The 26,461-nt window shown below is 42.3% G+C and overlaps 1 protein-coding gene and 1 long non-coding RNA gene across 3 annotated transcripts in view; one reads left to right on the top strand and one right to left on the bottom strand.

Moving 5' to 3' along the window:
* Positions 1 to 3,959: 3,959 nt before the first annotated feature.
* LOC119940212 lies at positions 3,960 to 5,997 on the top strand. The gene is made up of 3 exons (XR_005454896.1): positions 3,960 to 4,248; positions 5,208 to 5,243; positions 5,872 to 5,997. It is a non-coding gene; the product is annotated as an uncharacterized LOC119940212 (long non-coding RNA).
* Positions 5,998 to 7,359: 1,362 nt separating this feature from the next.
* Positions 7,360 to 26,461, bottom strand: part of VWC2 (von Willebrand factor C domain containing 2) — a 103,440-nt gene continuing 84,338 nt past the window's right edge. For both annotated transcript variants that reach the window (XM_038760345.1, XM_038760344.1), the window contains one exon: positions 7,360 to 7,848. In XM_038760345.1, the coding sequence (XP_038616273.1) occupies positions 7,697 to 7,848 (152 nt within the window). In that variant the 3' untranslated portion in view covers positions 7,360 to 7,696. The remainder of the gene's footprint in view (positions 7,849 to 26,461) is intronic.

The following is a 26,461-nucleotide window of genomic DNA, read 5'->3' on the forward strand; positions in this document are numbered from 1 at the left end:
ATTTCATTTGTATGGAAACCAAAGAAATATAAAATATCATAATAGGGCTTATCACCTTTTCACCTTCCTTCTCTTCCTCCTCATTGTTTATAGAGCATATAAGTTGGGCAAAGCACTGTACTAGGTAGGCAATTAATGGTGCTTACTATGTGCAAAGCACTGTACTAAGCACTTGGGAGAGTATAATGTAGTTGGTAGAAAGGATCCCTGCCTATAAGAAGTTTACAATCTGAGTAGAATTACAGAAGAAGGGTAGGTGGTTCCTGCTTTTGAATTTACATTCTCCTGACATGGACAGGCAAACACAAAGGGGGCAGGATGATTTAATTGGATAAAAGCACAAGTACTTAATGTATATTCTTAACCTGGAACTATACATAGTTGCTGGAGTTCCTTTAATCAATAGTGTGATGGTTTATGTTAAGGGTAATCTGAGAAGGCAGGTGTTAAAATTTAAGGAGAGCTTTGAAGGAAGGGAGATTTGATGTGGTGAAATGGAGAGGAAAAGATAAGTGAAATGATGGAATCAGGAGAGTCCTTTAAAGGAATTGTGACTATGTCTGTGCAGAGCAACAGGCGTGAGCTGCAGTGTAGCAGGAGATGAAAAAGTCACCTGGGGAAGATCCTTGAAATTCAGACAGAAGTATATTTGGATGAAAGTATAGGAGGAGGGAGAAAAATAGTGTAATCAGATCAGTGAGGCAGTGTGATCTACTGGAAAGAGCATGGGGCTGGGAGTTGAGAGGGCCAGGTTCTACTCCTATGTCTGCCACTTGCATGCTGGGCAAATCACTTAATATCTCCGTGCCTCAGTTGTTTCATCTGTAAAATGGGGATAAAATACCTAATCTCCTTCCCTCATGGACTCTGAGCTGTGTGTGTGGTAGGAACAGTATCTGATTATCTTGTTTCTTCTCCAGAAATTGGACCATAATAAGGACTTAATAAATACCATTAGAATGATGATAAGAGTGATGAGGATTAATGCTTGGGAAAGATGGTTCTTGCTGCTCTATGTGGGGCAAATTGAAGTGGATAAATATAGGAGATCGGGAGGCAAAAAAGCTGTTACAAACGTCAAATTGTCACAAGGGGAGGAGGAGGCATAGAAAGGGAGAATACTTGAAATATTACTAAGGAATGATGAACAGGATATGGGAAGAGTGAATATGGGGGCACAAATGAGAGGAGTTAAAAGTAACTGAAATGTTAAATAGGGGAAAAGGAGAATGGTGAGGTTGTTAACAGAGCAGGGAAAGTTAGTGGTAAAGGAAAGTTCTATTCAGTCAGTTATGTTTGAGGTAGTGGCAGGATATCCAGCTAGCGATGTCCTGGAGAGAAATTAAGAGGTCAGATCTGAAGAAATTGATTCGTGAATTCTCCATAGTGGGAAATGTGCTATCTCTAGCGGTGGTAGTGGAAACTGTAACTAAGACTAGTCCAGAGGAGCCAAATAGAAATTTGAGATATACTCTGATTTAAAGGAGGGACAAGGAAAAAGAACTGCAAAAGCAGGCAAAGAAGTGTGAGAAGCGAATGACAATGGGAAGGAACTGTATCCTTGATATTGAAGCAACAAAGGATTTCATAGCTGGTAGGCTGTCAGCAGTGATGAAAGCAGGCACAACCAAGAAGAAATAGAATGAAGAAGTCATTAGATTTGGCCAGAAGGAAGTCAGTGAGACTTTTAGTAAAAGAGAGTGACAAGGGTAAAATCTACTTTGAAGGAGGCTAGGGAGGGGTGAACAAGTAGAAGTGGAGGCAGCAAATTTAGCCAGAATATTAGAGTTAAGGCATGAAAGAGAGAAGCAAGATGTGTTGAAAATGGGCCTGATGGGCAAGTTAGTAGGTTGGAGGTGGAGAGAACAGTGCCTGTGCTTTCCAGAGTCAAGCAGCATCTGGAGATGATAAGGCTGATAAGGATGGTAAGATAAGTGTGTTGTCTTCGATGAGCAGCTTATGTGGAGAAGAGTTGGCAGTCTGACGAGTCCAGGAGAAGAACAAATCAAGCAGTCAGGATGTCTACAGAATTATCAGCAAGAATGCTGAGGTACTGAGGGTTAGAGTGGGATATGAAGGTTGAGGGTAGGAATATCATGTTCTCCTAATCACTTAGGATAGTGCTGTGGATACTGTAAGTACTCTTGGTGATGGCAATAAATTCCCACGGGGTGAGAGTAATGGTAGAGGAGAAGAGATGTGATAATCAATCAATCATATTTATTGAGCGCTTACTGTGTGCAGAGCAGGTAGAGGGGGCTGAGGCCATGGCAGATGCAGGTAGAAGAAGCAGGGGCAGTGGGGTGGAAATGGGGTGCAGTGCTTGGTCTTGTACTGGGGAGACTTTTCATCTCAAAGTAAGGCTGTTGGAGAGAACCAGAATCAAGTAGTGGAGGTGTCTGTTTCTGGAGGGACTAGAGAAGAAGTAAGAATGATGATAATAATAATGATGGTATTTGTTAAGAGCTTACTATGTGTCAAGAACCATTCTAAGCACTGGTGTAGATACAAGCTAATCAAGTTGAACTCAGTCCCACATGGGGCTCACAGGCTCAATCCCCACTTTACAGATGAGGGAACTGAGGCACAGAGAAGTGATGCAACTTGCCCAGAGTCACCCAGCAGACAAATGGCAGAGTCGAGTTTAGAACTCAGATCCTTCTGACTCCCGGTCCCATGCCCTATCCACTAGTGGCCATGTGTAAGGTCCACTCGTTGATTGAGCCTGGTTGCATATGGGTGAAGTGGTACACTGGAGGAAGGAGAGATCGGATCGAGGAGAAGGGAGAATCTCGGTACCCTGGTGAGTTTTTGCAGAATTCTAAAGGGGACTTAGGGGCAGAAAATACTTGCTTGGCACTCAGTAAGTGCTCAATAAATACAATTGCCTGACTGACTGACCTATTGCAGGGAGCTTCTAGTGAGGCTGCCAGAGCCCAGGAAGCTGAGCTCAGCCAAGAGGTGTGGATCTTAGTAAAAAACCATCAGATGGCGGCAGAAAGGACCTTCCTCCTTGCCCAGCTCGCAAATGGCTTCTGATGAGGCCACCAATTTGGGGTGAATGGAGCTGACCTCAGGCCTGAGGTCATCCAGGCTGGACCAAAGTCTTTCCCAAGGCTTTTTCAAGCAGCTATAGTTGATCAGGCTTACATTTTTAATATGAAGCAGAATCACATCCTCAGAGCTAGCCAGGAAAGACTGCTTTGATTTACATGTTCCTTCTACTACATTCATCCTAAGCCAACCAATTTCCCCTGTAAAGGTGCAGTGTGTGGAAAATCTTCAAGAGCTGTCTATATCTCTAATGCTAGATTAAGATCTAATCCCGAAGTAGTTGTCATTATACCAAAAAAATGGGAAAGTTGCTTGGGGCTCCCAGGCTCGTGCTTTTAGATGAAACCGTTTTTTGGAAGCTCCTATTTCTCTGGAATCTCTTGAAGTTCTGGTTTGGGTTTGCTTGAATACTAAGGGGAAGTATCCTAAATCAGTTTATGAAGGTGTATTTCACGAACTCAGAGATCGTTTTTCTAAGGGTGAGAATTGAGATGAGAAGAAAGTATGGGTGATTTGATGGCCAGTGAAACTCTTGATACGGAAAAGGCAAATGCCCTTGCATTGCTTAAGAAATTAGCAGGCTTTTTTTGTAGTAAGAGCAAGATCAAAAGCCTTAAAGTCTTCCTTTAATGGACAAAGGGAGACTTATAAGACTTTTGATCCTGAACTTACTACACTTCTGCAATTACTACAAGAAAGGCAGAATGCTAACCTTCTCTGTTTCTCAGGCTCCGCCTAGCAAAACCTCTAAGAATGATTTCAAGGAGTCTCCATAGCCATTCTAACTTAGTCTGTCTTTGGAACCTCAGATTTTGGGATTGTGATGATATGAACAATTGTCTCCTGGAATTTGGGTGGAGAACACTGGCTCATTTGTCATAGGCTTCCTTGCTGCCATCCAATGAGGACCATTCATAATACCTAGCCACCCGATCTGGGTTTATTTAGGTGTCCTATCAGTGAGAGTATACAGAGCTCTGCCATCATCAATCCTTTACTGACACCTAAATAATTCCTCTGGCCCAAATAGAAGGAATGTCTTGTTGAATTTAAACCACCCTGAAAGCATGGAGAGATAAGACTAACCCTCTCAACGATTTGGAAGTATCAGGAAAGTCCTGGTTTCTGAATTAGTAAATTAGTAAATTTCTTCATGGATTACCTATCTAGGAAACAGCTTTGACAGATATGAAGGTACAGTGCTTAGTGCAGTGTTGTGCACACAGTAAGTGCTTAATAAGTATGATTGAATGGATGAATGAATGAATGGAAGGGAGAAGAGAGTGAATGTAGCCATCTGAAACACACATGGATATCATAAGATGGAAGCTCTTCAGCTTACTAGTAATCTAGCCAAGATATACAGTGTTATTTATCCCTAAAGACAGCAATGGAGAAGCTGTCCATTCTTGGTTATTCAAGACAGCGGGGAAGAAGCCTGGAAAAATGTAATCAAAACTCATTAATAATCCAAAGCAATAACCCCTGCACTACAAATTACGTTGATTGTGCCAAGCTATTCACCAGCAACCATAAAAGTCATGAGTAGGATGTATTGCTAAAAGGGAAGGTGAACTGTGGGCTATCCAACTGGGTATGTCGGCCAAGTGCCAACTGGGGAATCCACATCCTCCCTGGCAAACCACATTTAGTGGGGGGAAGGGGCAGGGGAGTCTGTCAATGTTTGGTGAGCTGGAGACACCCAGCTATGGGCGTGATGGTAGGTAATCATAGATCTTTTCCAGTAGAGCTCTGGACATGGAAGTGCAAAGCCAGCTTTCTGTTGGCCTTGTATTTGCAGAGGGACAGACGGTGGAGTCCTTGTAATCCAACCTGCCCTGACCCCCTGGATACATGTGGTCTAGGGAAGAGGCTTTTTTCCTCTGTCTTTCGCTCTCTGTGCTGAAGTGGAAGGAACAAACTCTTATGTGGGAGGTTTGAGGCACCCATGAGCAGAGATGTGACTTCAATAACTACAGGAAGAACCACAGATCGGAAAAAAAAATCCCAGAATAATTCATTGTTTTGTTCCAGAAATCTTTTGAAAGAGTCAAAATCTCAAAGGCAAAAAACTGACATCAGGTGACGTGTAAACCAGGTTTCTTTCCCCAATGAATCTTGCATCTCTCTGGTGGTCCCTATTTTTTCTACAGGAGCTTTCTGAGGACAAGAGACTTTCTGGACTAAAGGTAGAAACTACACAATAATCATCATAATAATGCTATTTGTTAAATGCCTATGTGTCAAGCACTGTATTAAGCACAGGGTAGATGCAGAATTTTCAGATTGGACACGGCCCCTGTTCCATGTGGTGTTCACACTCTGAGGAGGCAGAACAGTTATGGAATCCCCATTTTACAGATGAGGAAACTGAGGCCCAGAGAAGTTAAATAACTTGCCCAAGGTGAAACACTAGGCAAGTGGCAGAGCCCAGATTAGAATCCAGGTTCTCTGACTCTCAGGTCTGTCTTCTTTCCACTAGGTCATGCTACTTCCTGCAAACATGGTATTGCCCAAATTTATGATGCCAAAATTCTAAAGATAGATGTGAATGACAGTTATAATTCACTGTTCTTTAAGCTTCCATATACAATTTCACTAAAAAGTAAATAGCATATACCTAATCAGCATGTATGCCTATTTCAAGTGCTGATTCTTCTGGTGAGTTTAATGGATTATTTTGTTTGTCCCATACTAAAATTAGCCAAGTATAATTCTCTCAAGTTAAATATTTTGGTCATATATCTGAATATGTTATGGTAGAGCATCTGAATAATATTTTCTCTTTATAAAAGAAAGGATTTGGGTTTTCCTTAGGAGAACACCAGCCATCTGCCCATCTTGACCCAGAGGGGAGAAGAAACTTCTCCGTTCCCATTCAGTCCAATGTTGCCCATCTGGACTGCAGCTACAGGGAGCTGGGAGAGAAGGCCTCTTATCTAGAGCGATTGGTAAATAGTTCTAACTCAGGAGAGAAGTGGTCTGGTGTACCCCATCTTAATGTCGCCTTTTCTCCTAAAACTACTTCCCTGCCTGTCACCTCAAGCCTCCTGGAGGAATGCATGGATTGTGCAGATGGAGTCTGGAGTACCTGACTCAGGAGGAAAAAAATACAGTGCGTCTTCCCACCAGTGAAAAAGCACGTACAACCTGGCCCAGCATGTGATTAGGCAAGACTGCTCTTCCCAACCATGTGAGGGAGGAGAACTTCATAATTTGGTTGCACCTCCCCAATTTTAGATTGCATCTGACACACAGCATTTTGCACTGACATAGTTTTTCAGAGTTTAACTGCGGGGGATGGGTGGCAGCTAGAAATCCCATTCAAATCCTACACACATGTGCATGGACATAAGTATATGCATATATATTCATATGTATCTATTCTTTTTTTTCAAATGTGACAGTATTGAGAGTCATCCTATCCATGTGTATGACTGTGGTTGAAAGGAACATTATGGGATCGACTCGTCACCCTGCATTGTTTGCATGTAACTATAGATCCTGGCTGGACTGGTTGGTTTGATTCACCTTGGGCCTGTCTCTGTTTTCAACTCTGTCTCCTTATAGAGCATTTGCTATAGGAGAGCAACCCCTCTACCACTTTCTGCTCTCCAGGTTGGTCTGTCTGTGCCTTGTCCTATGCCGTCGAGTCATTTCCAACCCATAGCGGCACTGTGACACTGGTCCTTACATCCAATCGTGTGGGAAGATGACCCTATTTTCTTAGAGGTTTCTTATCTGGGACAGATGTGGCTGATTATGCGTATGCTTTATTTATACAATTTTCAAAGTGTGGATCGGTCCGTCTCTTGTTTACCTGACCTGGTAAAGAAAATTGTAATGAAAATGTATTTTTCCCATGCTATCAATGGTCGGTGCAGTCAAATTATGATTAGAAGGGAAAATGTACTTTAAAATGAAATGCACTTTTGAGATTAATAGTGAGGCAACGCCAAAACTTTGATCAGACAGGTTAAAAAAATCAGTGTCATTTGGTGAGTCTGTGCCTCTAGGTTACTTTACATTGAAAAAATGAAGCTGTGAAATTTGGCAAAATATTTTGTGGAAATGATACGTGCTTATGGCTCGGGCAAAATCTTTAGGGAATGAATATTAGACATGAGAATGAACAGTAGAAGTCGATTGTTTAGAAATTTTCTTGGTGATTTGACAGTCCTCGTAACCTGTGATCGGCTGATTTGTAGGGGGTTGGTGGAAAATTGTCACCCATTAGAAAGGACCTTATCAATCAACATAAAACAGAAATATGTGTGCGCAACGTTACACAGTAGGGACTCTTGGTAATTCAGTATTTTAATCTGTATCTATATAAAACATTTAATAGAAGCTCTCTAATGGGTTTACAGAAATACATATAATATTTAATAGAGTGTACTTTAGTGTACTCACTGTGAAAATAGTACATTTACTTAATAGGAATCTCTCAGTCCGGAGACATTTTAAATGTGTGTTTTTCTTTGACTCTTGCAGCAATGGTTACCATGAAAACCAAAAGGTCAGTATTTTCTCCTCACAAAAAAAATTCCCTTTCGATTGAGACTTCCCAGGGTCCCCTAGAGTGTCTGCGTCAGTGAAATATTTTAAAAAAGCATCCGAGTTTTGTGGTTCTTTTAGATCTCTACATCTGCTTGCATTCATGTCTAGTGCACATTGCTTGCCGTTCAATCCTCCATGTTCCTTCCTCATAAGTACAGTGACATATAGTGCATTCATCAGTCTTCACCTCTCGACCAGCTGGGATGACAGTGGTCTCTGCAAAACAGTTTGGCCCTGAAATAAAGCAGAAGGGGGAGAGATGCATTATGTTCTTTTCGATCTGGAATTGGTATGTCTGGGCGAGCTCAGTTTCCTCCTCTGGAGGGTCGTGTGGAAAATACCAGTCTGTCCCACCCCTACTAACTCTACCTTGGTGATATCCTGCCTGGATTGGGGCCATACTCGTCTTCATTTGAAGACGTTTCCTTTGAAGAAGAGCAGCCAACAGCAGGGAGAATCTTCTTGGGGATCAGCTGAGTCAGCTGTTTCCTGCTTCACCCTAGTCTGCACCTTCTTCTCCATGACTGTGGTGCCCTTCTTATCTTCACCAAGGCTCCATTCCCCCAAACACCAATGGAGAATCAGGTTCAAGATAAAAGGCATTATTCTTTTCAAACAGTCTCAAAAGCTCCCTATTCCAGCATCCCACCAGGGTAGATAGGCCATAAATCCTGTTCTCTGCTTCTCCCACTCACCAGCTTTGGCTTAATTGGGCTCTGGTAGGAGCTGGTTTGCTGGTGTCCTGGTGCACCTGCTGTCCCGCCACCTTTCCTCTTGTAAACAGGCCCCATGTGGACTGACTGATTGCCATTTCCACACTGCTGGGAGGAGGGGAAACATGACATTTTGTTAACCCAGTGGAGAAAAGGTGGAGGAACCCTGGGAGAGGAAGTCATGGTAGCTGGTGATCCAGAAACAGTGGCTTTCTCTTCCAAGAACCACCCCTATTCCTGAGACCATGATGTAGTAATAATAATAATGGTATTTGTGCCAGGCACTGTACTAAGTGCTGGGGTGAATACAAGCAAATCGGTTTGGACACAGTCCCATGGGATTCACAGTCTCAATCCCTCATTTTACAGATGAGGTAATCGAGAAGCTAAGCACTTAGTAGAGTGCTAAGTGCTTAGTACAGTGCTCTGCACACAGTAAGTGCTCAATAAATACGATTGAATCAGAATAATAATAATAATGGCATTTGTTAAGTGCTTACTATGTGCAAAGCACCCTTCTAAGCACTGGAGAAGCAGCGTGCCTCAGTGGAAAGAGCCTGGGCTTGGGAATCAGAGGATGTGGGTTCTAATCCCAGCTCCGCCACTTGTCAGCTGTGTGACCTTGGGCAAGTCACTTCACTTCTCTGTGCCTCAGTTACCTCATCTGGAAAATGGGGATTAAGACTGTGAGCCCCATGTGGGACAACCTGATTACCTTGTATCCACCCCAACACTTAGAACAGTGCTCGGAATATAGTAAAGCACTTAACAAATGCCATCATTATTATTATAAATCGAGGCACTGGGAAGTGAAGTAACTTGCCCAAGGTCACACAGCAGACAAGCGGCCAAGCAGAATTAGAACCTATGACCTTTTGAATCCCAGACCCATGCTCTATCCACTACGCCATGCTCCTTCTCCTTGAGTGCAGGGATTGTGACTACCAACTCAATTGTACCATACTCTCCCAAGCATTTAGTACAGTGCTCTGCACACAGCTAAATATCCTACATATCAGTTGAAAGACAATTCAAATGTTACCCATCCATAGCATTCTCATTGAAAAATGTACGAATAAAAGCAAGAAAAGAAAAGCAAGCCAATGCAACCTATTCCTCCACATTTTGAGCAGCTGCAGTTTCATTTAGAGGATGATTTGTGTGGTGAGTTGGCTGGAGAGGTGCACAGTTCATTTACCTGGGAAGCAAACAGCATCGCCTATGCAAAATCCAACATGATAAAGGCATAGGAAAATACCAGAAGTTGCGAGGAAGCCTATGCTATTTATCCTGGAACTCTGCTGCATGAATTCTAAACATGCCAGAAATTGCTTTCTCTTTGCAAAAATATGTCGGTAATTTTCAGGTAAAAAAAGGTAGCATCTCTTCCCAGTTCTTCAATTTATTCTTATATCACCAGGGAATGTTAAATATGCACATTATTGATTTTTCACAAGCGCTCTAGGTTCTTCATTTTACTCAGCAGAATGAAGATGTTACCAGTAGCTATAAAGCACTTCTTTTTCACCATTCTTCATCTGGTTCTTTGGACAAAGAACCCTAGAGACTTTGAGAATTGTTCCAGTTGTGCATTTTTCATCGTGTCCCTTCCTCCAGTGGTGAGAGAGTTGCAATATAGATTTACTAGATGCAGCATTTCACTGTTAGCTAGGATGTTATCTGGCAAGATGAAATGTAAAATATAAGGATTAGAAATTCATTATTGTAAAATATTTGCTGTTGCCAATAGGAAAAAATAGTTTCAATACATTAAGTCTGTAACAGAACTCCTTGTCTTCTCACCCAAACCCTTTCTTCTCCCCAACTTTCCTGATGGTAGACAAGATCACTATCCTCCCTGTCTCACAAGCCCATAATCATAGCATTATCCTTGACTCATCCATCTCATTCAACCCACATAGTCTGCCACCAAATCCTTTCAGTCCTTACTTCACAATACCTCTGGAATCCACCTCTCCTCCATCTAAACTGCTACTATGCTGGTCAAAGCGCTTATCTTATCCCATCTTGATTACTGCATCAACCTCCTGGCTGACCCTCTGGCCTCCTGTCTCTCCCCTTTCTAGTCCATACCTTCACTCTACTGCCTGGATCACTTTTCTAAAAGAAAAAAAAAACAAACCTTCAGTCCATGTCACCCCTTGCCTCAAGAATCTCCAGTAGTTGCCCATCCACCTCTGCATCAAACAGAAAGAAACTCCTTACCGTCAGCTTTGAGGCACTCAATCAGCTGTATCCATCCAACCTAACCTCGCTCATCTCCCACTACAACCTAGCCCGTCCACTTTGCTTCTCAATTATTAACCTACAGGTATTGTGTCCCCATTTTACAGATAAGGAAATGGAGGCACAGAGAGGAGAAGTGACTAGTTCAAGGTCTCACAGCAGGGCAAGTGCCAGAACTAGGACTAGAAACTGGGTTTTCTGATTCCCAGTCTCATGCTCTTTCCATTAGGCAACATTGCCTCCTAACTGCTGTGGTTATTTGGAATACTCCTTGTGTCTTTTGGCCAGAGCCATGCGGAAATGCCTAATTTTTACGATTTCACATTGCTTTTATTGTAGGATTTTCAAGCATTCAAGAACGTGATTGTCAATAAAATCTTTCCTCTCTTCCTGAAACATGGAACAGTGTTTATTGAACACATTTGACATCAATTGGTTATATAGTTTGTATCATAACTGGGTGCTTTTTTCTGAAGAAAAGAAACTTGGCTGGGGTATTTCTGTTAAAAGAGTGTAAAAATCCCCTGAATATGAAGGTTTTTTTAATCAAAGGAAGCTTTGAATCTCTAAAAGTAATTATAGCTCACGTAGGTAATTGTTTAGACAAGTTTAAATGGGAACTAGGTATCATCATATTGCTCTTCAAATGTTCCAAATATGTCTGTGACTCCTGTAATGTACTCTATGAGTTCTTTTTTGAATTGATATCAGAGTAAGCCTCCGGGAAATTATGACGTAATATACTCCAATATTATCAATGAAATGGGTCTTAATTAAAATGAAAATTTGGTTAGCAACCTCAGAAGAACAGCTGATTCCAGCTTTCAAAGAGAAAGAACCCAATCTTTCATCTGCACAAACACCAGGCTTCATAATCCTGACAAACTTGTGAGAGAAATTTCAACCCAGCATCCCTCCCCAATGATTCCAATGTACCTATTCTTTGTAAACTCTGTGATATTTGCTTTTTTCCATCTTGCAGTTAGTTCTCTACACAAACATATTTGGAATGTCAATCAAGTCAGTTGTTTAATCAACCATTAGCTTGCCAGACAGGAACTAACACATTTAAATGATCTTATAATTATGCACCCTTGAGTACTTGCTCCCGTGTTACAGAAATTATAGGTTCTCACAGGCACACCAGGTTGTTCTTCTGAGGTACATGGAAAAGGAGGAGGGATTTCACCCGCAAGTTGTTACTGACACTATGTCCTTCTATTTGGCTCAGCCCCCTCCACACCCAGAACAAGGTGGCCGGGCTAGTTTAAAGGCTTGTGAGGCTAATCAAAGGGACCTTGTTCTTCTTGTACTCTCTTTCCAACTTCCCCTCTCTTGAAGAACAGATCATTGCACCTAACTTCACCGTCTCCACCAAACTGAACTCCTTCTCCCGCTGATCCTCTGTTAATCTCACATTATCAACCCCCAGCCCTGGATCACCTCCACAAAATGCTCTCTCCACACTTGCTGTAAAGTGCTGTTTGCAGAACTCATCAAAACTCATTCAAAACTCATCCTTCATCTACTGTACTCTCCCAAGTGTTCTGCACACAGTAAGCACTCAATAAATGTTTTTGATTGATTGACAACCTCTGTGCGCCTCAGTTTCCTCACTTGTAAAATGGGCTATGATACGTGTTTCCCCTACCTTTTAGATTGTGGGTTGGGACTGTGGCTAATCTGATTGCCTTGTACCTACTGCAGTAGCACAGGGCTTTGCACTGAGTAGGCATTTAATAAATTCTACGATGCATGATGATAACATCGACATCCACAGAACTGTCTCAAGAGGGGCTACAGGGAGCTGAGATGCTCTGCACACAGTAAGCGCTCAATAAATACGACTGAATGAATTCCCTGCCCCAGCAGCATCCCAGTTCTTGCTCCATCAAGGACTGCACAACACAAGAAGCCTTGTGGTCTAGTGGAAAGAGCACAGGCCTGGGGTCAGAGGACCTGGGTTCTAATCCTGTCTCCATCACTTGCCTGCTGTGTGGCCTTGAGCAAGTCATTTAACTTCTCTGTGCTTTCCTCAGCTCTAAAATAGGGATTCAATTCAAGTTCTCCCTTCTACTTCGAATTTGAGTCCCATATGTGGGACATGCTATGTCTGAGCTGATTACCTTGACTTTACCCCAGCACCTAGAACAGTGCTTGACACACAGTAAGCATTTAACAAAATGGCATAAAAAAATGGCAGGGGAAGCATTTTCAATTACCCAAGAAGTCCTGCTGTAGTGACCTCACCAATACCAGCACAGATATTGACTGATGCCCTACTCCAGGCTCTTTCAGGCGTTCAACAATATCTAGTTCCTCCAGAATGCTCCACCCCATTACATTAAAGTCCAACTCTCCCCTAGGATCCTTAGCGAGTCAGTGCCTGTCCCCAAAGTAAACGATTTACTCTTCTCCCACTTCCTGGTGGAACTGAGCCCCAGGAAGGCTCAATACTAACTTTTCATTAATACTTCATCAAGATGCATGTCATTGCTCTGGTTATTAATAGCATTACCCAGGTGTTAAGGCAATTCTCCAAGTGTGCTAATGGGAAAGCATAAATGACATTTGCAATAAAGGAAAACCCTCACTGACCCTTATTAAAGCATTCTGAATCCATTCTGGACAATGTCTAATGGAATGGAGGATTGCCAGTGGGGTCTGCTCTCTCCTGCTTCATATCTGGCAGACCAGCAATTTCCTCACCCTCAAAACCCTTCAAAAATCACATCTCCTCTCAACTGGCTTTCCCAGATTAAGCTCTTCATTTCTCTTTTCTGCCCTCCCCTCTGGGTCAACTCTGCAATAAGCTGTGTACATCTTAGGCATTCTGAAATTCACCTCAGCCCCATAGTCCCTAGGTAAATATTCTTATACTCTACTATTCTCCCTACCTGTGATCCATTTTACCATCTCTCTCTCTCCCCCTGTAAGCTCCTTGAGGGTAGGGATCAAATCTACAAACTCTGTTGTACTTTCCCAGGTATTTAGTACAGTGCTCTGTACACAGTAAGTACTCAGTAAGTACCATTCATTGATTGATAGATCGGTCGACTAAATGGATATTGTGTCTTGAAAGAGTTCTAATCCCACTCTACCGCTTGTCAGCTGTGTGATTTTGGGCAAGTCACATAACTTCTCTATATCTCAGTTGCCTCATTTGTAAAATGGAGATTAAGACTGTGACTCCCATGTGGGATAGGGACTGTACTGAACCTGATTACGTATCTACACAAGCTCTTAGTAGAACACCTGGCACGTAGTAATCAATTAACAAATACAGTTAAAAACAATAAAAACAAAAACCCAGTAAACTCCACCTTCTCCTAAGTAGGGGTTATGAACAACTCCCCTCCAGAACAAAAAAATCTTAGGTCAACTCAATGGACAATCCGTTGATAATGACGAGAATTACCTAAAGCGACACCTGGATTATGGCAATGAGCTGTATAAAGTGGAGTGGAAAGCCTCTGAGGTACTTTCTGTTTTGAAAATGTTGCTAAGTCCTGGTGTATGTTAAATGGCAAGATGTACCTGAACCCCGAATGTTGATAAGGAAAGGGATTTGTGAGGCATTGGAGGGAAATCCCTAAAGCCTTCAGCTCAATTCAAAGTTAGAGGGAAAGTAATTTATAATACTTCTGTGACAGAGGAGCAGAATATAAACCAATGAAGACGATTTTATTTCATGAAAGAGGCAGACCCCTGCCATAGGTATCCATTTCGTTTTATACACTAACTTTATATTTCATTCTCTGGAAACTATAAAATTAAAATAAGAATAATCCCCAAGCTTGTGCCTCAACTTTGTCTCAATTTTCTATTCAATCACTGTATGCAAACAGCTGGTGATCCCCCGCCTTTGTGCAAATCACAGTCCCCAACAATCTGGAATCTTAAATATGAAATTCTCCAATTTATAAAGGGGGGAACAAAATCCCTCAGAATGGCTAGAGCAGTGCTGATGACAAGTGCTTCTTCCAAAAGTTTCTTGGGCTGGTTTCCCAAGTACATTCCTCTGAAAAGAATTAGGAAATTTGACAATCAAAAATAGTGAAAGTGTTAGCTGAAAAGATAATTAAAAGAAAGATGTCATTGTTTTTTTTTACCAGGAGGCTACTGGAGGAAAAAAACCCAGCTGAGAATACTGAAGCAGTGATTAAAGTTTCTAAACAAAGAAACATGCTTTTCATTGGGGGGGAAAGACAAAAGCCTAAAATAAATAGAACATTTGAAGAGAAACATGTAATTTAGACTTATGGGGGCTGGGGGGCTTTCGCTACTTAGAAGAGGCTTGTACAAAGCTTGAGACAGAGTTGATTCAAGTTATAACTTTGGGTTTTAAAAAATCAAAAAACCCTCCCACAGCTATTTCATTTATTATATTTTAATTACAGTAATTATGGTATTTGTTCTAATGCCAAACACTATACTGAACGCTGGGGTAGACAGAAAGTAAACTTGACCGGACGCAGTCCCTGTTCCATACGGGTCTCACAGTCTAAGTCTAAATCACAGTTGAAGAAGGAGGGAATAGGATTTAATCCCATTTTACAGGTTACGAAACTGAGGCAAAGAGGAGTTAAATGATTTGCCGAAGGTTACACAGCAGACCAACCCTGGACCTGGGCCTTAGAACCAGTATCCTAAATTATCAGGCTGTTTCCTGAGGGAGTCCCTTTAGCCTCAGAATGCCATAAGCCAATCTGCAAATGAAGGATCACGTCACTATCTCATTTTAATCAATCAATCAATCAACGGTACTTATTGAGCTGATATGAAACATTCGGAAGAACACAATAGAACAGAATAAGTAGAAACGATCTCTTCCACAAGGAGTTTACACACAACAGGAGAGGCTTCATCTGATTCGGACTGGTTTTTCTAGCCCTTTCTAAGTTAGGAAAATTCCTAGGAATGTCTTGTATCTATGGGGAATGCCGTGGTTGGCAGCTCACCTGTACTAGGTATGAAATCAGATGATTAAACCTGAAGTTCTGCTCCGCTCCTCCACCATCCAGAAGAGAGTGGGCTTAGGAAGATGACTCAGGACAGAAGGTGAGATTGGCTGACACAAAGGCCACCCACTGAATGATGCAGAGTTTCCACCATTTCGGGTCCAGATGTTGGGGGCCATTCTCTCACCCATGGTGGAAGGGTCAAGCCACACCTTGGATTTTCCCATCCTAGATTCTCAAGTGTTAGTGAACGGCTGTGGGCACTTCTGAAGCCCTGAATCCTGGTCTAAATGTGTGGTCATCGGAACCCGGAACACCTTTTCTTCCTCCCTGAGATATGTGAATCACTCCCCCACATCCAAGGGGGTTCCAGCTGCAAATTCCCTATTTGGGATCTAACCCCAGGCTGAGAAATCAGCTGCCCTTTCCCAGCCAGCCCTATCTACCGTCTAAAGAGTGAAAACACATCCTGATCCGCTTCAATGCCGCCAGGAAGGCGATACAGTTAATCATGGACCAGTGCTGGCATACATTGCTGGAATTCCTCAGTCACGTTTGACTGAGATCAGCCACATAGCCAAGGCACGGGCATAAAAAAGTCACCTACTCAGGGTTGCTTGCTGACAAATTCACCCAGTCTGGGCACGTTTGTGCTGTTGAAATTGTTCAATACCAAAGAAAGTAGCTCCAAGTATCAACTTTGTGTTCTCTAGGGCTTATGTGAGGGACTTTGCTGAATAAAGGACACATCTATAATCACTCTTCTTTGTGTGTTTTTACAAGAGATTGGGAGCCTGGGATGAAGAGGTGTATCATTAAGAGGTATAATAGCTTAATATTTTTAGCTATGTCTGTGCTCCTTTCACTAGGCCATGTTTTATCCTTGAATTATATTACTTTCAAAATCATTTCTTTTAAAAACACTGAATTCCATTTAGTCCACCATCCCTCAGTTACTCCCTCTCCCGTACTGTGGAATTCACGGGAAGAGAGGAAGACTTCCTTCAATTGTAATTGACTGTGGAAGAAGCTCCCTAAAGGTGGCAGTCCTAAGGACCTGAACCTTCAAAATCAATTAATCAACTGCATTTATTGAGTACTCAGTGCAGAGCACTGCACTATGCATCTGGTAGAGTACAGTTCAGAGGGTAGAGACACGATCCCTTCCATCAGGAACTTACAGTCTAGGATAAAGATTCTTACACAAAGGTGCTAAATGAGGCTCAGCTTTCAGGGCTATAGAAGTTATTTTCTTTCCAACACAAACCACACCACATTTCTTCTTTAAGAAATATATTATCTTTTTCATTTCAAATTCCTTGATAAGTTGTATGTTTCCTCTGAAGACTGAATCGACTTTACAAAGATGCACAGATCATATCTGGAGGCATGGCTTCCAGTAGAAAAGATTTTAGAGGGACTCAGACCAGAAACCAAACCATTTCTAGGGTTGGGGAAAAGACTGATAATAATGCTAATTTTAATTTTTGTTAAGCACTTACTATGTGCCAAGAACTGAACTAACAACTGGGATCGATACAGGATAATCAGGGTGGTCACAATCCTTGTCCCCCTTGAGGCTCTCAATCTAAAGGCAGAGAAGGGTATCTACATTTTAGAGATTATTTTACTCCACCTCCTCCCAGATCTTCCTGAAGAGGTTCCTACCCATCTCACTTCAACCCGCTTTCACCAGTGAGCAGGGCACAGGGCTGGCATGAAATAACCCACTTTGCCTCTGCCTTGGATTTCCTCCACAACTTGGGTACCTTCCAAAAAGACTGAAGTGCAAGGCAGAACAGTATACTAAGAACTTGGGAAAGTACAAGAGAAGCAGCGTGGCTCAGTGGAAAGAGCATGGGCTTTGGAGTCTGAGGTCATGGGTTCAAATCCCAGCTCTGCCAATTGCCAGCTGCGTGACTTTGGGCAAGTCACTTCACTTCTCTGGGCCTCAGTTCCCTCATCTGTAAAATGGGGATGAAGACTGTGAGCCCCCCGTGGGACAACGTAATCACCTTGTAACCTCCCCAGCGCTCAGAACAGTGCTTTGCACACAGTAAGCGCTTAATAAATGCTATCATCATCATCATTATTATTATTATTATTACAATACAATAGAGTTGGCAGACAGTAATTGCCTACAGGAGTTTACAGCCTAACAATGAGAAATAGCAATAACAATAACGATAATAATAACAATATAACATAATAATTATAACGATGAGAAACTCCTCATTCACCAACCCTCCTCCCAACACTGTCCGGAGGGAAGGCTAATAGAAAGGAAGGATTGGGAGAAGAGGCAGCAGAAATTTCAAGGGAAAGGATGGGGGGGAAGTGTTGGGGGTTAGGGGCAGGGGGAGTAATAATAATAATAATAACAATTATGGTTACTTGTTAAGCACTTACTATGTGATAAGCACTGTTCTAAGCACTGGAGAAGATATAAACTAATCAGGTTGGACACAGTCCCTGTTCCCCAGGGGGCTCACACTCTTAATCCTCATCTCACAGATGAGGTAACTGAGGCACAGAGAAGTTAAGTGACTTGCCAAAGGTCACACAGCAGACATGTGGCAGAGCTGGGATTAAAACCCAGGTCCTCCTGATTCCCAGGCCCATGCTCCATCCACTAAGTCATGCTGTTCCAAACTCCATGGTTTCCAGTGTCCTAATTTCACTTCTGAATAAATCAAAAGCAGAGAGGTCTACCAGAATACAGAGAGGGGAACATATCAGTCCAGAAAACAAGATCCAAAGAGATGAGACAGTCAGAAATGGAGAGAGAAGAAGGGTCAGAGAAGGGAAGAAAAATAATGAGTCCAGGAGAATAAGAAAAAGGCACCAAAGAACAGAAGACAAAGAACAATGAAGAGAGAGTTGAGATGATGTGGCACTCCAAGGAAGAGGTCTCTTTACCCATCCAGACTTTTGTAAGATGTTAGCTAGAGTGAGCCCATTGTTGGGTAGGGGCCATCTCTATATGTTGCCAACTTGTACTTCCCAAGCGCTTAGTACAGTGCTCTGCACAAAGTAAGCACTCAATAAATACGATTGAATGAATGAATCAATCTACGACCACTTTATTCCAATGGAGGAAGGAGGGATTAAAATGACAAGGAACCAGAGAACAGAGAGGAACAGAGGTAGAGGAGGCCAGGGAAAGGAAGAGAGTGAACTACAAAGCAGCAACTGCTTATAGGGATCTGGAAAGGGAGAGTACAGAGGAGTGGAGGGAAAAGAAACTGGAGAGTGGAAAACTGAACACAAAAAAGCAGTGTGGCCTAGCAGAAAGACCATGGGCCTGTGAGTCAAAGGGCCTGGCTTCTAATTCATTCATTCATTCATTCATTCGGTCGTACTTAATCATATCTAATCCCAGCGCTGCCACTTGTCTGCTGTGTACCTTGGGCAAGTCACTTCAATTCTCTGTGACTCAGTTTCCTCAACTGTAAAATGGAGATTAAATATGGTTCTCTCTCCTACTTAGACTGTGAGTCCCAAGTGGGGCAGAGCCTGTTTCTGACCTAATTAGCCTGTATTCATTCATTCAATCGTATTTATTGAGCTCTGTGTGCAGAGCACTGTACTGAGTGCTTGGAAAGCACAATTCCCCAGCACTTAGAACAATGATTGACACATAGTAAGTGCTTAACAAATACAACAATAGTAATAATAACATTAATAATAATGATTAAAAAAGAAAAGAACAATAAGTAGTGTGTGGGGGTGTATAGCGGAAGAAAAGTTGTGGGACAGAAATCATGTTAGAAAAACAGAGATAGAAACTCTGGAATCTAAGCCCCTTGTGGGCATGGAAATGCTGTGTTTTACTCTCCCAAGAATTGAGTACAATGCACTGCACAAAGTACAATTAATAAATACCATTGATTAAAGGAAAGAGAGAGAGGAAGAAAGACAGAAATAGATGAGCTGAAAGCTAGACACCTCCTCTCCTCCCTGCCCCAAACGCACAATAAAGAGAATGATGGAGTGGCGTAAGTAGGGGGTCAAGGAGAGCAAGAAAATACAGGAGAAATGCAGATGAAAAGGAAGGTAAAAGGAGATAGGAAAATCTGTGGCAAATAGTATATTGCTTTTTTACAGCGGGCAAAGATGGGAATTTCATCTAATCTTACCCAGGATCGTAAGAGAGGTACTAGGACCGGAGAGCAGATGTTATGGGATTACAGTTGGGTTTCACATTCGTAGCATTTTAATAAATCCATTTTAAAAGATTTACACTGTAGGCATTTTCTTGGTGAAATACCAAAATCAGTAACAAAGTGGAATACATCAGCTAAGAAAACAGATGATACTTAATGCCTAGCTCAAAGCTAGATTTGCTCTTGCTCAAGCTACATTGGAACTACCTAAAAATACAAACGATTTTCAGAACAGCATGGTAATATAAAACCATATCAGTGCAAATGAAGAGAGAGGATAATATGATTTTAAAAGTGAAAAAACTGAAAAGGCAGGCCTTAACTGGCAAAACATCAGACAGGCATATTAAAAGTTAAATTTGATTTATGACTGCATCTTTAACTAGTAAATGTATCTTTGGTATTTTTTCAGGTAATAGAAATGAATTTCTGACAACTGTAGTAAACCTTCAATAGCCACTACACATTTGAGCTCTAAAAATAATGCCAAATATCCACTGCTTAATCAATGACCAAGACCCTCCCTCCCTGATGAATCTATCAGCCAATCAGTTGTGAGCCCACTGTTGGGCAGGGACCGTCTCTATATGTTGCCAACTTGTACTTCCCAAGCACTTAGTACAGTGCTCTGCACACAGTAAGCGCTCAATAAATACAATTGATTGATTGATTGAGCACTTACTGTGTGCAGAGCACTATGCTAAGCACTTGGGAGAATACAATAGAGTAAATGGTCTTAATCCCTGCACTTAAGAAGGTTACAGTCTAAAGGAGAAGCATAATGATGGCTACCTGGAAGAATTACATCTGTTTCTTAACTAGTCTGACATAACAGTGTCAAACAAATTTAGAAAACAGTGATGCGTTTTTGATAATAAAGCTGAATGTCATTTTGGAAATCTGCACCCAGATCTGGCCCATAGCTATTCTTTGTTTCCGTTTTTGACATCCTACAATACAGTAATGCGCATAACCTTATTTTTCACCTTTGTGATGAAAAATGACAATGGAGAATTTTTTAGAAGATGTTTGATGCAAAGGTCATTTATAAATACAAAACAACAAATCACTGGATGGCAAAATACCGGTCATTTATAAATCATTCATCTCATGCAATCTGTAACAATCTGACTGTCTAAAATACTAAGTATCAGCTCCTGCTCCTCAACACTAAAACTCTAAACTCTAATTCTATCTTTAAGCCCACCCTAATTCTTGACCTAACATTAATTCTACCCCAAAACTAACCTTAGCACTACCTCTAATCCCAGTCATATCAGGTTTAACTATGACTGAGGTTATCAGGCAATTAATTTAGACTTTTGGAATTGTTGACTGACATTGGACTTTAGGGGTTTGGTCAACAATTTAACCATCTCCCATACAGAAAATATTTTGGTGTTTCATTTTCCCCACCTGATGAATAGCATGCTAAATGCCTATTGTTAGTAGTAGCATTTACTGAGCACTTGGAGAGTGTAAGGTTATGAATATAAATGCTCTGGGACTGAGGGTGGGGTGATATCAAGTGTTTATGGGGTACAGGTCAGAGCGCATAGGCATCATAGAGCAGAGGTTGGGCAGAAGAATTGAGGGTTTAAATGAGGAAGGCCTCTTGGAGATATGATTGAAGAGTGGTGGTCTGTCAGATAAGGAAGGGGAAGGAATATCAGGTCAAAGAGAGAACATGGGCAAGGAACTTAGTGTGCAGAGCATCTGGTACAACCCCAGTTTCATGAGATTTTTTTATGGTATTTGTTATGTGCTTACTGTAAGTCTGCCTCTGTACTAAGCACTGGGGTAGATTCATGGGTTTAAATCCTGGCTCTGCCAATTGTCAGCTGTGTGACTTTGAGTAAGTCACTTCATTTCTTTGGGCCTCAGTTACCTCATCTGTAAAATGAGGATTAAGACTGTCAGCCCCTCTGTGGGACAACCTGATAATAGTAATATGATGGCATTTATTAAGCACTTACTATGTGCAAAGCACTGTTCTAAGTACTGGGGAGGATACAAGGTGATCAGGTTGTCCCACTTGGGGCTCCGAGTCTTAATCCCCATTTTACAGATGAGGTAACTGAGGCCCAGAGAAGTTAAATGACTTGCCCAAAGTCACACAGCTGACAAGTGGCGGATCCGGGATTTGAACCCATGACCTCTGATTCCAAAGCCCAGGCTCTTTCCACTTAGACACACTGCTTCTCTAATCACCTTGTAACAATAAATGCCATTATTATTATTTTTATTATTCAAAAGATAATTAGGCAGGATCCAGTCTCTGTCTCAAATAGGGCTCACAGTCTAAATCCCCATTTTACAGATGAGGCAACTGAGGCCCAGAGAAGTTAAGTGACTTGCCCAAGGTTACACAGCAGACAACTGGGGGGAGCCAGAATTAGAACCTAGGTATCAGGTCCTTCTGAAGCCTAGGTCTGGGCTCTATCCACTAGGCCCCACTGAGATGAAAGAACAGGGGTAGATGGTGAAACGGGATAAATTGTAGGCAACAGCTGGCTGCAGGGAGAACAAGAAGGGAATCATGGAGTATATAGGCCAAAATGCGGAAGAACTAATCCCATCCTAAAAGCTGATGGGAAAATTGCTGAGCTACAGTACTGGACAGGCAGAAGGATTACTTCAACACCTGCCCTTTGATGATCTTGGAAACTGCTAAAAGCAATCCGGAGTGGTTTCCACAGAACCTCACATTTCCACCAATCGCATCACAAGTAATTAAGGCTATAGATCAGCTTCATACAGAAAGCCGGGTGGTCCAGATGGCATTTGTTGTATAAGCATGGCAGGCACAACCATAGCAGAAAGCTTACCCATCACCAGGGCACAGGCTGTGAATGGGAAAAAGTCTAGTGTAAATCATAAATGCTCACATTGTCCATCTGGGTAAGAGGAAGGGTATGGCTGCTACTGGCAAAGACCATCCTGGGCTATCTCTCCTGGCCACCCTCACCACAGATAAAGAGGGAATCCTTCGCAGATTGCATGACTGCTTTCATGAACTCCTCAACAGGCCTTTCTACCATCTGGAAGGATATAGATATAGAAAGGTGACCAACATTTGGAGACGCGAACTTAGATCATAATAACACTAACTGTGGTAGTTGTTAGCACTGAATTTTGAGGAAGTAACCTCTCCGAGCCCTTGCCTTGGACATTAGGAAAGCACAGCATCTCTGCAGAAAACTCCAAGCATGGAGGGGCCCTAAGCTTCTCTCTGTAAGAGCTTTTGGAACGTTTTGGAACCAAGCAGACTGTGGAAACTACTGGGGAATTTCCCAGTTCTCAGTTGCAGAAAAAATTCTCGCCAACATCCTTCTGAACAATCGACTGAACAACAGAGTCAACCAGGCACTACCTGAATCTCAATGGAGTTTCAGACTAAAATACCATCCAGAAATGACACTGAAATATAATAGATACAAAAAAATGGCTGATAGAAACATCGAACACCCGGTTGAATAATAAGAATAATTGTGATATGTTAAGCACTTACTATGTGCTAAGCACTTTACTAAGCACTGGGGTGGATACAATTAAATCAGGTTGGATACACAGTCCCTGTTCCATGTGGGGCTCACAGTCTTAATCCCCATTATACAGATGAGGTAACTGAGGCACAGAAAAGTGATTTACCCAAGGTCACAGAGCAGACAAATGGTGAAGCTGGGATTGAAACCCATCCTTCTAACTCCCAGGCCTGTGGTCTGTCCATTAGGCCACTCCTTGTAGGCAGGGATCATGTCTACCAAGTCCATCATATCATACACTCCCAAGTGCCTAATACAGTGCTCTGCACACAGTGAGCATTCAACATATACCACTGACTGATGAATTGATTGATGGGGTGGAGTAATCCCTATGGGGAGCAGATTCTGGCCTCCTTCCCTCCTGCTGCTAGCAGTTTGTTTCCACCTGACAGCAAGACACAAACCCCTTTTGAAAATGCAGCTCAAGGGAGTCTAGGAGTAGGGAAGTAGCATGGCCTAGTGGAAAGAGCACAGGCCCGGGAATCAGAAGGTCCTGGGTTCTAATCCCAGATCCGCCACTTGCCTGCTGTGTGACTTTGGGCAAGTCACTTAACTTCTCTGTGCCTCAGTTACCTCATCTGTAAAATAGGGATTAAGACTGCATCCTTTATGGGACAGGGACTGTGTCCAACCTGATTACCTTGTATCTATCCCAGGGCTTAGAACAGTAACTGGAACACAGTAATTCTTGACAAATGCCATAAAAAAGGGAAGAAAGGTAGCCAGAATGTGGATAATTCTGAAGAGGGTCTGAACTTGAAAAGAATAGAGGGAAAAGGGAAGAGGTAGAGAACTCTGGGGCAGGTGTCATCCACACAAATCAGACATATACCATGAGCCTGATCACATTTAAGTGAGCATACTGATTAAGTTTAGGCTTCATATTTTAAATAGTCTTGGCATGTTGTGTCATATTCTTTAGACACGAAGCCTTAGAAAATAAAATAACCGCACACCTGTAATTAAGAAGACATTTTTCAGCTGATTATGCCATATTTATTCAGACCAAGTAAAGCTGTATTGACAAGGAGTGACTGAAGGTGTATTCTGACTGTCAGAAAAAAAGAGAAATCTTAAAATGGGATAAATTGTCAAGATTAATTGAACTCAACAGTACCAATCTTGCATTTTATCTCCTTTGTGATTTCTCCTCCTTGGGCCACTTTCAGTGGCTATGCTCAAAGACTTACTTTTTCCAAATGAGTACTTGAATGCAGTTCCAAGTCTCCACCCGACCCACATCCTAAGCCCAGGCCCATGTTCCTCAAGAAACACAAAGCAAAAGGAATCAGCGCCTTGGCTATATAGACTGGCTGAGTCATCCCCACTGCTGAGTCACACGCCGGATGGCCACTACGAGCAAGAGAATCACCAGAGGTCAGCTGAAGTCCGTACTTCACAAGGGGAGAACGCCAACCCTGTGTCCTCCCCATCTGTCAGAACGTGCGGGGCTCTCCAAGGCTGGAAAGCATTATGCGGAGGGTCTCTGAACCTCAGAGAGAGACCCCACCTTGGCCAAGCAGATCCACAAAATTCCTCCTCAGCCTCACCACTTGCCGCTATCTTGTAGACCTGCAGGATGGAGGAGGTGGCATGCCCCCTTGCTCGTTCTTGCTCTCCCTCTCTCTTGGTGTCCCTCTCTCTCTCTCTCTCCTCAATACCTCCATTCCCTACAGAGTCTGGCCCTCCTCAAATGGCCAAGAATCAGTGTAGCTAAGTGGAAAGAGCACAGGCTTGGGAGTCAGAGGTAAAATGGGGATTAAGACTTTGAGCCCCACATGGGACAACCTGATTACCTTATGTCTTCCCCAGTGCTTAGAACAGTGCTTGGCACATAGTAAGCACTTAACAAATACCATCATTATTTTTTATTATTATTATTATGCCTAGAAAAAGGTTCAGTGAATGCAGTAGCAGCATTCTCAGCTCCTTAGACATTGGGAAAGGCGTTCTGACACTTACGTGGTGGAAGCAAAGTAAAGCTGCCCTGTGGTAGAAGGGAATAACCCCCTAGCCTTCCAAACTGCCCTTGCCTCTCCCTGCTCCCCTCTTGCCTTAGGATACTTTGCTTCTTAGGCAACAGAGCCCAAAATATTTACAGGCAAGGAGCTGTTACTAGAAGGTCTTCTGCCCTTACCATGTTCAAGGATCAATTTCTATGGGATGGGGAAAATGCCTTAGTGATGTATTACACTATACTGTTCCATAGAATCAATAGATCAGCGGTATTTATTGAGTGCAAGGGTACTGTACTAAGCACTTGGAAAAGTACAATACAAAGGAACTAGTACACTCTGCACATCATGTTGGGACTTTCATTCTAGTGTGCGTTTGACACTTGGGGAAGTGTCTCTTGGTTTGGATCATTCACTGCATTCATTGAGAACCTATTGTGTGTAGAAGAGTATACTGTACTAATCAATCAATGACATTTATTGACTACTTGCTTTGTGCAGGGCAATATACTAAGTGCTTGGGAGAGTACAATCTAATAGAGTTGGAGAGGGCAATAGAATTAGCAGACATGGTCCCTGCACTAATGAATCTTACAAGTAGTAAGGCTAAGTAGTGAAGAGAAAGATGATTGAGTGACTTGAGTGGCTTAGAGCCAGAGGTCAGGACTTTCTGCTTAATGTTTCAAGTGCTTTGTACAGCACTCTGCACACAGTAAGCACTCAGTAAATGCCTCTGATTTATGCAGAGGGGAATGGGCAACCAGTGGAGTTTTTGGTAGAGAGGTGTTCAGAACACAAGATTAAGAAAAATGATGTAGGAAGCAGAGTAAATTAGGGATTGGAGAGGGAAGGACCAGAGACAGGGAATTCAGTGAGGAGGCAGAAACAGTTGTTGAGGTGAGATATGACAAATGTCTAGGATAGCATGGTGGCAGCATGGATGAAGGGGAAGGTGCAGATTATGGGAATCTTTAGAGGAAGAACTGACATGATTTGGAGACAGACTGAATATAGGAGTTGAAGAACAGAGAGGAATCAAGTCAGGAAGTTGGGGGTGATGCCAAGCTGGGTGAAGAGTGTGAGCAAGTGGTGGGATGAAGAGAGTGGTTATGAGGGCTTTTGAGTTATTCTTTTTTCCCCTAGGGTCAGCATTTTTTCATTAATCCTTTTTACCAAAATACAATATCCTTATGCCTCCTTATCCCCCACCAACTGTTACATTTGAGTTGTGGTCATTATTGCTCATATATATATATGATG

The sequence above is a fragment of the Tachyglossus aculeatus genome, chromosome 18, assembly GCF_015852505.1.
Source record: "Tachyglossus aculeatus isolate mTacAcu1 chromosome 18, mTacAcu1.pri, whole genome shotgun sequence".
Classification (NCBI taxonomy): domain Eukaryota; kingdom Metazoa; phylum Chordata; class Mammalia; order Monotremata; family Tachyglossidae; genus Tachyglossus; species Tachyglossus aculeatus.